The 12,327-nt window shown below is 48.4% G+C and overlaps 1 protein-coding gene across 2 annotated transcripts in view; it reads left to right on the top strand.

Annotated features, from left to right (window-relative positions):
- The window catches only part of RNF115 (ring finger protein 115), a 60,025-nt gene that overhangs the window by 27,250 nt on the left and 20,448 nt on the right, over positions 1–12,327 (top strand). For both annotated transcript variants that reach the window (XM_077326680.1, XM_077326691.1), the window contains exons 2-3: positions 5,595–5,653; positions 9,617–9,674. In XM_077326680.1, coding sequence (XP_077182795.1) covers positions 5,595–5,653; positions 9,617–9,674 — 117 coding nt within the window. The remainder of the gene's footprint in view (positions 1–5,594; positions 5,654–9,616; positions 9,675–12,327) is intronic.

Below are 12,327 nucleotides of genomic sequence, written 5' to 3'. Positions count from 1 at the left end.
GCCCCTGACTTCCTGCCGCCTGCTGGGGGGGGGGGCACTGCCAGCAACAGCTGCGCAGTGCCACACTGAGGGAGAGCCCCAGCCATGGCGGCGGCTGGAGAACAAAGTTGAGCCGGTGGCAGAAGAGTGGCAAGGTAGCCCCCGAGGCAGCAGCTGGGGAGGAGGAACCGCGGCCTGGTACTGACTGATCAACGGACCAGTGCCAGTCCCCGGACCGGGGGCTGGGAACTACTGTAGTAATACATCTTAGGAGTCTCAAGTCTTTAGACCCTGGAGGTTAAACTTTCTTGGAAGATCAGCCCTGCATCTGGTGTTGCCCTAGCGTCAAATTCCATTGGTGGAAAGCAAGAGGTCTTTTCTCACCACGCAGACTCCGCCCCCTGAGACTGTGATAGGACCCTGAGGCGGCAGCCATGGGAAGAAGGGGTGGTCTCCATGGGTGGGAAGCCCAGCTGGACCAGGCATGGGCCACCCATTCAATGAGGTATGAATAGCATTTGCACCTATCAGTTCATGCCAAGTCTGGGTATTTAGCTAGGTGATTGTTATTGTTTTATGTCTTTGTCAGTTTTCATGTCTTTGAACGCTGTTGGAAGCGTTCTGTTAGTTCTAACAAATCTGCTTTTATGGGAACCCGAGATGGGTCAGCCGCCATCCCTGACACCCACTGCAGCCCTCAGCTGAGAACTTTTGGCTTTAGGGAGGGCTCAGCCGTTCGCTCTGAGGGCCCCCGCCTGGGGAAGCAGCATTTCAGAGGAAGCCCAGATTGCCTCATCCCTTCCGCATGTAAATCTGTTCTTTTCCAAAGGGCATTTGGACTTTAAAACTGCAACAAACAAATGTGTTGATTAGGTAATTTGTTATTCTTGTCAGTGTATTTTTAGTGTGACTTTTTGCAAATCTCTCTCTGTGATTTTTAATCTTGATCAGTTGTTAAGCCTCTTCGGGCTCTTCTGCAGGAGGAGAATACAGAAATAATGCCTAAGCCTAATGCTCTCCCCCACTGTTGTGCCTGCTGTACCTGTAGATAAGAGGTACACTGCCTTTGAACAGGGAAGCTCCATTTAACAATCACAGCTGAGAGCTCTGCCCTCCATTGGAAACTGGGTCAGCTGCCCTGCACCAAAGGCCCGTCTAGCCCATTTTCCGTGTTTCCAAGAGTGGGCAGCCAGAGAACTCTGGGAAAGTCTCACATGAAGGTGACAGCTCATGACTTTGGAGCCAGAGGGTTCCGAGGGCATGGCGGAGGAATGGCCTCAGGAGGGGAGGGCAGCAGGCTGTGAATTGTGGTTATCGTCCTATGATTCAGCTGATATCTGCAGCTGCTGCTCGGAGTAGCTCTTGCTCTTGCCTTCTGTCTCTTCCTCCCTTGGGGAAGGCGGCTTTAATTCACTTTAATTCTCGCTTAGCTGTTCCAGGTGAAGCCCGCCTGCCAGCTTTTCTGGTGCTAATAACAGGAGGCCAGCTGGACCCGGCCAGCTCCAAGAGGCACTCTTCTCTGCTCCTTTGGCGGGCACGTAGGTAACTGGAAATGCCTTTTTGTGTCTCATTGCAGTTGCACGCTGGGAGCCATCCTGAGGCCTGCCCTCAGCACTTGTCAGCCCTTATCTGAAGGCTTCTGTGAGCTTCAGGCTTGCTGCAAAGAGATAAACTCTCTATTTAGCTGTGGAATGGCCAGCCAGTATACAGATGTGCTCTTTCAGCATCCTTGTCCACATCTCCATATTGGCAGTCAGTTCTTTCTTGGTTAAAAGAATGCAGAGAGGATGAAGTGCTGGGGTTTTATATCCTGCTCTTCACTACCCTTAGGAGTCCCAAAGTGGCTTACAAATACCTTTCCCTTCCTCTCCCCACAACAGACACCCTATGAGATAGGTGGGACTGAGAGAGCTCTGAGAGAACTGCTCTATGAGAACAGCCCTGAGAGAACTGACTGGCCCATGGTCACCCAGCTGGCTGCACGTGGAGGAGTGGTGGAATCAAACCCAGTTCTCCAGGTTGGAGTCTGACACACTTAATCACTACACCACACTGGTTCCCGGATGCTATGTCAGCGGTTCTCAACCTTGGGGATCGCCATGTTGGTGGCGGTGACAGGTGGTGGTAGAGCCATGGCACTGGCCGCTTCCATGCTGCCTCCAGATTGTTATGCGCCTGTGCATGCGTCACCCCTGCCGCTGCCAAGGTCACCGTATTACAGCGGTTGAGAACCGCTGTGCTATGCAGTGACCTTGCTGCTTCACAGATGAGCCATTAGTCAGCCTTATCCTCATCGCCACCTTGGTATCATAGGTGTAATGTCATTACATCAGTTTAGCCTCTTCTTAAAAGACCTAGCTGATCATGCTAAAGAAGTAAATGGACATCCACATTTTGTGGGTAAAAGGCCAGCTCTACTACTGTTATATGTGGATGACACATTAATTCTATCAAGAACACGAGTGGGCCTGATTCAATATCTAAGAACAGTTATTGCTTACTGTCTTGAAAACAAGCTCACAATAAACTGCAATAAAACTATGATTCTAGGCTTTGCTAAAACCCACTGCAGATACCACAGGCAAGTGAGGGAGAAACAAATACAACAGGTAAATCACTTCAAATACTTAGGGATTAACTTTAGCTACAACAACAGCAAATGGGCAAACCATACAGAAAACTCCTAAAAGCCGCCAAGGGGCAAACAGCGCTGCTAGTAAAGCTCTTGCACCAGAAGGGAAAAAAAAACATTTTAGCCGCTCTAAGAATCTATAAAGCCAAAATAGTCCCACAGATCTTATATGGCGTTTCTGTATGGATTGCTGCATTCAACAGCAAGTTGGAAAGCCAACAATCTTCCTTTTTTTAGAAGGTTGTTGAATGTACAACAGATGTTATGCTTGCTGCAGAGCTTGGCCAGCAAACTAGAGCTTGGCTAAACACCTTTAAATACCGGGTTAAAATACACTTTCATGGAGCACAGTAATCTCCCAAGTTTGCAATTTGTTTGGTAACCCTTATTTTTTGGAAACTGCAAATATGAGGATATAAGAGAAACTGCAGCGCATGGGCTGGATATTCATATATTAGTTGCCCAAGATGAAAGAACAACCATGAGGCAAATAACACAGAGAATGGAGGACATAGATGTACAGATACTGAGTTCAACATCAAACAGCATTTTCCCCCTTGATACTGGGAAATCCCCCAGTATAGATCTTTTCCTGCATATTTGGGAACACTAGATGACAGCTCTCTTAAGAAGAGTTTCTCTTTTAGTGCGGCAAAATATCCTCCCCTTCAGTGTATCCAGAGGCCGTCTTTTGGATACTCCTTTCGCAGAAAGGTTGTGTCTCCATGCATGTGGTGTTCCTGATACTTTATATCACCTTTTAGCAGAGTGCCCCAGATTTCCCCACTTGCAAAAACCACTAGTCAAATATTGAAAAAAACTACTAGTACAGATGAGAACCATAATACATAGTATTTTAGATGCAAGGGATCCGGAGATCATCTAAGCCAGTGGTCCCCAACCCCTTGTCCGGAGACCGGTACCGGTCCATGGATCATTCGGTACCGGACCGCGGCTTCTCTTCATCCTCCTCCCTGGCTGCTGTCTTGGGGGCTGCCCTGCCACTCTGCCTCCAGCTCACCTTTGGTGCTCTCCAGTGGCTGCCATGGCTGGGGCTCCCCCTCAGGGTGGCACTGCACAGCTGCAGCTGGCAGCGCCCCCCAGCGGGCGGCAGGAAGTCAGTGGCACCGGTGGGAAAGCAAGTGGAACTGGGGCTCAGACGGCGGTGACGACGTCCCTTGGCAAAAGACTACCCCCCCCTCCCAGGCCTCAGTAAAATTGTCAAGTGTTGACCAGTCCCCGGTGATAAAAAGGCTGGGGACCACTGATCTAAGCAGTGGCTAAGTTATTATTAACAATGCTAAGGGCAAATCACTCATCTGAACATATCAGCTAAATAACAAACTTTAGTGAACTCCATTGCAATCTGCACATCACAATATGACTTAGAGCTTATATTACTGAAGGGTATATATTATTTTATCATACTATTGTTCTACCATTTTATTGATTATTATGCTAATAAAGGTATTCTGTACTCTGAATTCTGCTGTTGTACTGCGTTAGGATTACTGAAGTGCTGTGCCATATAAATATTAACTCTAGTGGCATGGAGCCATTGTTTTTATATTTTTTTCAAAATGTATATCCTGTCACCCATAAGGAATGGGGAAAAAATCCAGAATTTCAGCGCAGGCACACTGGGGTTTAACATGAGATGGAGAGGTCTGAACATTTATAGCTCTTGTGAATATATGCTTCAGACCAATGCTAGTTATCTTCCCCTTTGGTTCGTGTAGCATCCCTCAAAGAATCCTGGGAATTGTAGTTCTTTGTGTATGTGAAATACTATCAAGTTGTAGCCGACTTATGGTAGCTCCATAGTGTTATCAAGGCAAGAGATGTTCAGAGGTTGCTTGCCCTAGTGTATGTCTGTATAGTGACCCTGGAATTTCTTGGTGGTCTACCATCCAAATGCTAACTATGGCTGACCCTGCTTAGCTTCCATGGTCTGATGTGATTGGGCGAGCCTACGCCCTCCAGGTCAGGTAATTCCATAAGAAGTTGAGAATTCTCTTTTAGAGACTCCTTGCCCTACAACTTTCAGGACACAATGTTCAGCTTCCCTGGGATGAGGTAGAACGGTCAAACTGGTAGCTGTCCCTTTGGACATGAGCATCCTTTTACATTTTATGTTCAAGGTGTCAGGCATCTTCGGCATGCCTGGGCCCTCTTTTTTGAAGTCTCTGGGCATGTGTCTGTTTCCAAGACAGGATCTGAATCCAGGGAGAGAAAATGGGTTGGCAGCAGAGTTCTCTGCTATGCATCCACCCCTCCATCCCCCACCCCTAGCCCACCAGTGTGTTTCTCCTCAAACCAGAAAACTGATCAGGACGGTCTTGTGTAAGTGGAGAGAATCCACCCTCTTGTCCCTGTATCCTTTCTTTTCTCTGTCTGATCTGTGAGATGAGCAGTGACCTTTAGAAGGCTGGGTTGGTCCTATTTGTTGCTGACCTCTCACTTTTATGTGACGGGTTGGCACACCCCAGCATCTTTGATTGATTGACATGACATGTTCACACCCCTCGTTTCAGGTTTCCCAAAGCCGGTTACAATTAATTTCCATCACCGTATACAAGCATGTGAGAGTGTATGTTGTTGAGAGGGGGATGTTTGTTGCTCACTCTTTTTTCCTTCTGTTTCCCTTTTTCCCCCTTGCTTTGTCTTCTGCCTGTCCAGCCAGAGTGCTACTACTACTGCATATTTTTAATTCAAACCGGTTGCAGAAACACCCAGTTCTCCTCCCCCCTGCGCTTTACACAATGACAGAAATTCCCTCCAAGTACTGCAGCTACTAGTATGTGGGTCATTTTTTTAGAAATGATTGGGAGGGGATTTCCCTGGTGCTTATCTTGTATGCTTAACTCTCCTCTTGCAGTTATTGGTGGCTCCTGATATCTGGACTCAGGGTTGCCCTTGCCCGGGGATATGTGATTCCCTCCGGGAAGTAGCCTAAAGCCTTCCTTCTTTTCTGTTTTCGCAGGAGTACACTTGTCCCAGATGTGAATCTGGATTTATTGAAGAAGTGACAGATGATTCCAGGTATCTTCATCCTCATATTTTGGTAGATCTCACTTGTCTGTGTAGGGCAGCTCCTGGTTCTTCACAAAATGGCTATTTCCCAAGTCCTGAGTTAAAACCAGATTCCTGATCTTGAAATAAAAAATTAACCGACAAGGATTCTCGCTCCTTATGTGGAACATCCACATAAGGGGCGAGAATCCTTGCTTCTTGCCTCTTCCCCACCCCCCACCCCCTTTCCTTACCTGCTGGCATGTCACACTGGCATGTCTCAGCCTCGGCCCCGCCAGTCTCCAGAGGGTGGGAACGGCCTCGGAAGACTGGCAGTGGCAGCGATGACACCAGGACAATGAACATGCCTCAGTACTCTGGTGCCGCTGCCGTGGTCCATCTACTGGCGCAGTCCCTGGGGGTGGGACTCCCGATGTCTGTAGACTTCTGTTTGAAGGAGCGCACCAGTAGATGTTCCACTTCAAAAATGTTATTTCTTTTAGCATGTGTAAATCCATGTTAGGCCTTGGCAAAAACCTCTTTGGCTCTAGAAGCCAGACTCAAGGTTCTGTGTGTTAGTCGCCACATTTTCTAGTTATTGCTGCTACAGAACCTAATTTCATCAGAGTTCCTTGTAATTTTGTTAAAAGCTGTGACAAGCGTGGAGTATACAAATAAACACAGTGTTACCCTGGGTGTCGTGACCACAATGTAAAGCTAACTTTAACCTAATCCTCGCCCACATCCACTTCAGCATATTGACCATGAAAGGTCATAGAATCATAGAATCATAGAGTTGGAAGGGATCTCATGGGTCATCTAGTCCAACCCCCTGTGCTATGCAGGACACTCACAATCCTATTGCTCTTCCACTGTAACCTGACACCCCTTTGCCTTCACAGAATCAGCCACTCTGTCAGATGGCTATCCAGCCTCTGTTTAAAAATCTCTAAAGGTGGAGAACCCACCACCAGCCGAGGAAGCCTGTTCCACTGAGAAGCCACTCTAACTATCAGGAAATTCTTCCGGATGTTTAGATGGAATTTCTTTTGAATTAATTTCATCCCATTCGTTCTGGTCTGTCCCTCTGGGGCAAGAGAGAACAATTCTGCTCCATCCTCCATATGGCACCCTTTTAAATACTTGAAGATGGTTATCAAATCCCCTCTTAGTCGTCTCCTCTACAGGCTAAACAGACCAAGCTCCCCTAATCTTCCTTCATATGTCTTGGTCTCCAAACCCCTCACCATCTTTGTTGCCCGCCTCTGGACAGGTTCCCATTTGTCAACATCCCTCTTCAACCGGGCTGCCCAAAACTGAGCACAGTACTCCAAGTGAGGCCAAACCAGAGCAGAGTAAAGCGTTACCATCACCTCCCGTGATCTGGACATGATACTCTGTTTGATACAACCCAAAATCCCATTTGCCTTTTTAGCCACCGAGTCACACGGCTGACTCATGTTCAAGGTCTGACTCAGTATAAAGCAGCTTTGTATGTGCTGTGTCATAGGATGGAGAAGAGTCAATTCCAGCGTCACAGCACCTGTTTTGCACACAAAAGGTGCCAGGATCAGCCCCTGTCATCTCTCATTTGAAGGATGGCAGTGGTAGTCCTGCTTCTGGAGCAGACCACCCTGAGCTAGAGGGGCCAGCGGAGTAACTTGTTATGAACGAGCTTCATAGCTGTAAACCAGGGGTAGTCAAACTGTGGCCCTCCAGATGTCCATGGACTACAATTCCCATGAGCCCCTGCCAGCGAACACTGGCAGGGGCTCATGGGAATTGTAGTCCATGGACATCTGGAGGGCCGCAGTTTGACTACCCCTGCTGTAAACCATAGCCCTAGCAAGCCTCAAAGAATTTTCAGGTGAAGCAGAGGAATATGACTTAACTCTAAATTTCAGTTCTGTGATGTATGAGCCATAATCAGGTTATAGCCTCCAGTGTCCTGTAAACAAGTGTTTTAAAAGAACATGCACGACTCTCATTAATTCATATTTACTCGTTGCCCTGGGGTGTGTGTGCATGTTCTCATTTAGCAATCGGATTTCCATTGCTCTTTATTTTCCTAGTTCATTAATAGAGCAGTCTGGGGCCATCTATTCTTCCCTCGCCCCTCCAAGGTCTGACCCTCTCCCCCCCATGCCTGTTATTTTCTCTACGCGGCTCAGGAATGGAAAATTATGCCACCCAAGAACCTGGCTGGGTTTTCCATGCCTGAGCAGCTGAGAGCATGCATGCTCGGTTTAAAAACACACATACGCATACTGGAGCGTCTCCTTTAGGTCGCTGCCACATTTGGAGATGGTCCTTGAGAAGCTCTGACTCAGTGTCATGTTCTGGGGTGGAAAAATAGCTGGGCTTCAGATCTCTCCAAGCTGACCATCTGGTCGCTTTGGGATTTGTCAATGCTTACACAGCCCTGAGAAGAATTGAGTCTGCAGTGCATGGGGGAAGCAGGTAGTTCTTTCCTCGTTACCTGAACATCAGAAACGCCCTGCCAAGGATCTTCGACTTCACGGTCCTGTCTCCAACCCCAGCGGGCAGCCCACAAACGTGGAAGACCTGAAGGCCTTCTCTAGTTGATTGTCCCCCAGCAGCCAGAACTCAGCAAGAGGCTATCTTCAAGCATGGGAATTCCCTTTCATAGCTGGGATCCGTCCAGCTCTGCATTATGGGGCTGGATCCTGTGTTTTGCTTTGTTTGCACAGACGGTCCTTTGCTCCTACCAGTCTCCTCTACCACTGCAATCCCTTTGGGCTCTGTTCAGTAGAACTCACCAGCTCCAGGCTGCCACTCAGAAGCCCCAGTTGCCTTTTGTGGGGTGGACCCTGTGTTTCCAACCCTGTGTTTCCAACAACAGCCAGGCAGATGGCCAAAGTGAAGTCGACCGAGAGAAGTTTCCTTTGTTTGCCCCTCCTGATTTGATATTCAGAGAACCTCTAATCAGGAGAACTGGATTTGATTCCCCAATCCTCCTCCACATGCAGCCAGCTGGGTGACCTTGGGCCCCTTCTCTCAGAGCTCTCTCAGCCCCACCTACCTCATGAGGTGCCTGCGGTGGGAAGAGGAAGGGAACATGAGATTCCTTGTGGTAGAGGAAAGCAGGGTACCAAAAAAACAGCTCTTTTCTTCTTAATGTCTATGAGAGTCTGTGTGTATCTATATAAAAAGTAAAGGTATCCCCTGTGCAAGCACTGAGTCATATCTGACCCTTGGGGTGACGCCCTCCAGCGTTTTCATGGCAGTCTCAATACAGAGTGGATTTGCCATTTTCTTCCCCAGTCATTACCGTTTTACCCCCCAGCAAGCTGGGTACTCATTTTACCAGTTTGGTGTAGTGGTTAGGAGTGTGGACTTCTAATCTGGCATGCTGGGTTCGATTCTGCGCTCCCCCACATGCAACCAGCTGGGTGACCTTGGGCTCGCCACGGCACTGATAAAACTGTTCTGACCAGGCAGTGGTATCAGGGCTCTCTCAGCCTCACCCACCCCACATGGTGTCTGTTGTGGGGAGAGGAATGGGAAGGCGACTGTAAGCCGCTTTGAGCCTCCTTCGAGTAGGGAAAAGTGGCATATAAGAACCAACTCTTCTTCTTCTTCTTCTTCTTACCGACCTTGGAAGGATGGAAGGCTGAGTCAACCTTGAGCCGGCTGCTGGGACTGAACTCTCAGCCTCATAGTCAGAGCTTCAGACAGCATGTTGGCTGCTTTACCACCCTGCGCCACAAGAGGCTCTTTGTGTATCTATATAGGTGTAGGTTCAAAAATGTACCAAGAGTCCTTCAGCCAATGAGTTGGGAGGCCATTCCCATGATCTCCCTGCCATTCTTAGCATCCTGTTCCCAGCTTCTTCCTGTTTGGAGACTGCTGTTCATGTGCCCTCTGGACTATGTTTAGCCCCTCTCCTTACCCCACCCCCCAGGAGGCGGGCTGGAGTGTTATATTTCTGAGAGCACTGACCTTCTCCCTCATCTGTTTTTTTATCCTCAGTTTTCTAGAAGGAGGTGGAGGTGGAATAGACGACAGCCCTTCTTCCCAGTTTGCAGACGTGAGATTTTATTTTCTCTTCCATAAATTGTTTGCCAGGGGGGAAAAAAATGTGCGCAGGAATTAGGGGAATTGAAGGGAGTAAGCCTTCTGCTTGGGCCATGTTGTTCCGTCTCCCTTGCTGCGCTTTTCCTCTGGATACTGAATAGATAGCAGCGAGTTGAGGGGAGGTAACTGGGTTTGGGGAAGGAGGGATTGGGCTTCAAGGGAAAGTGGAAGAGGAGTCGGGGAGGACTTTGAAGCCGATGGAAATTTTGTTTGCTGCCGAAGCACTCCATGATCCGGGAGGGGAAGGGGGCAAGGGGAAGACTTCTTTCAAGAGCAAGCAGAGTCAGAGAGTTGAACAGAGGGGCTTGAAACCTCCATTCAAGAAACAGGTTATGTTTTGGGTGTATCACTGCTGCTGTAAAACGAATGCGGCATTTAAACCGGGAGGTTGGGGGAGTGTGATAGAGCCAATTTTGGAAGATTCTGTTGCAAGGTACAGTCTGGGGTCAGTAAGAAAGATGCCGGTGAACAAAGCAGCCCCAAATCCCAGCATTTATCTTTTAATATTTACTTGGAAGGGACTTTTCCAAGGGACAAAAACCTCTTTTTATAGTGTATAGAACTAGTTTATGCTGTGAATTGGAGGAAAGATGGGCGGATAAATCTCTGCTGTCCGAGCCACATCGAGCAGCATAACTGTGTCTAGAGAAATGGTTTCTCCTGAGCCTTCTTGAGTCTGAGGCGATACTGAGGTGGTATAAATATTTTAAATATGTTTCCAGACTATTGGAATTTTGGTGACAGGAAGCCCCATACGCTTGTTAAACCTGGACCGTGTGTTGACGTTTCCTCCTTGCTTTTGAATCTCTCCTAACGTTCAATTGATCTGTTTTCAAGGGAGACGGGTCCACTTGAGGGTTCTCAAAGCACTGTTGGGCAACCCAGGGTCAGTTTTACTGTTGGTTGCAGTTTCTGGTTGCTGGAATTGAATTGTGCTGGACCTCAGAACTTGGGTCCCTGAAGGCATGACCAGCAAGGCTAAATATAGCTTGAGGCCCAAACCAATGTATATTTATGTCGATGACCTCTTAGGCAGCCTCCCCCTCCCCTTACCACCCGCCTGCGCTTAAGCAGGCCACCTTCCATGACAGGTTCAGCTGCTGGACAGACACCCACACCCACCCTGATCTCACTCAGCATGAGGAGCTCAGACCTCTTTGAGTTACCTCACTATTATGCTCTCCAGCTCTCCTTGCCGGCCAGGGATTTTATTTTTTTATTTTATTTATTTAGATTTATATACCGCCCGGAACCGACCTCCGGTCAATCACTGCCCCTGGTTTTGACTTGTTAAATTGCTGCGAGTATCACTTTCTCGAGCTGTCCTGCTTCTGGATTGAGTTCCCACCCCACCATTTCTGGAAGTTGCATTCATAAACGTGAGGCAGGCAGGCCCACGGGTGCATGGCGTGTCTCAGCGCCCTCTGCGTGATTGCCAAGGCTCTGTCCAGCATACCATCTGTCATTGCTGCTGGGATGTGTTTTGAACTATTGATGGTGGACTGTAGACCAGGGGTAGTCAACCTGTGGTCCTCCAGATGTTCATGGACTACAACTCCCATGAGCCCCTGCCATCATGCTGGCAGGGGCTCATGGGAATTGTAGTCCATGGACATCTGGAGGACCACAGGTTGACTACCCCTGCTGTAGACAACTACGTGTTTCTGAAATGCCATCAGCTCCTTCTCATAATGTGACCAAGTACAGTAATTCAGTTGAGTCATTTTAGCTTCCGGGGGGAATTTGGGCTTGGTTTATCGAGAGCCCACTTATTTGTCTTTGTGGCAGTCGACAGTATCTGTAAAATTCTCCTCCAACACTATATTTCCGATGAGTCCATTTTCCTCCCATCAGCTTTCTTCATTGTCTAGCTTTTGTACCCATCTATTGTTCTTGTTGTTAGTTGTGAAGTCGTGTACGACACCACCGCGACCCCACGGACAATGATCCTCCAGGCCTTCCTGTCCTCTACCATTCCCCGGAGTCCATTTAAGCTCACACCGACTGCTTCAGTGACTCCATCCATCCACCTCATTCTCTGTAATAGAGAATATTAGGGCATGAATTTTTTTGCTAATTGCCAGTGATACGTCCTTACACTTAAGGATCTTTTTTAGCTCCATCACGGCTGCCCTTCCCAGTCTCAGCGTCCTTCTGATTTCTCAGCCGCAGTTGCCCTTTGAGTTGATGGCAGAGCCAAAGAATAGAAAAGTAACAGTTTTAATTTCTTCATCATCAGCCTTAAAGTTGTGTCATTCTCCAGTTTGCCTAGTTCGTATGAATGGCCATCCCTTGGGCTGCAGTTGAAACTGTCCTGCACTCCTCTGACTGACCCACTCAGGTCTTGCTGGGAACGGTGCCTGTGGTCTTGGTAGCAAGGCTTGAGGGCACCCTGACCTGTGCCTAGTGGGCCTGTTCGTCTAGCAAGGCATCCTTCCCAGGCCTCATCCTAAATTGTCTGGGAAAGTGGTCCCCAACCTTTTTATGACCGGGGACCGGTCAAAGCTTGACAATTTTACTGAGGCCGGGGGGGGGGGTAGTCTTTTGCCGAGGGACATTGCTGCCTGAGCCCCTGCTCCACTTGCTTTCCCGCTGGCGCCCCTGAC

This window comes from Paroedura picta, chromosome 1 (assembly GCF_049243985.1).
Source record: "Paroedura picta isolate Pp20150507F chromosome 1, Ppicta_v3.0, whole genome shotgun sequence".
Taxonomy (NCBI): Eukaryota; Metazoa; Chordata; class Lepidosauria; order Squamata; family Gekkonidae; genus Paroedura; species Paroedura picta.
Note: the sequence above shows the minus strand (reverse complement) of the source record. Positions and strands in the feature narration are given on the sequence as shown.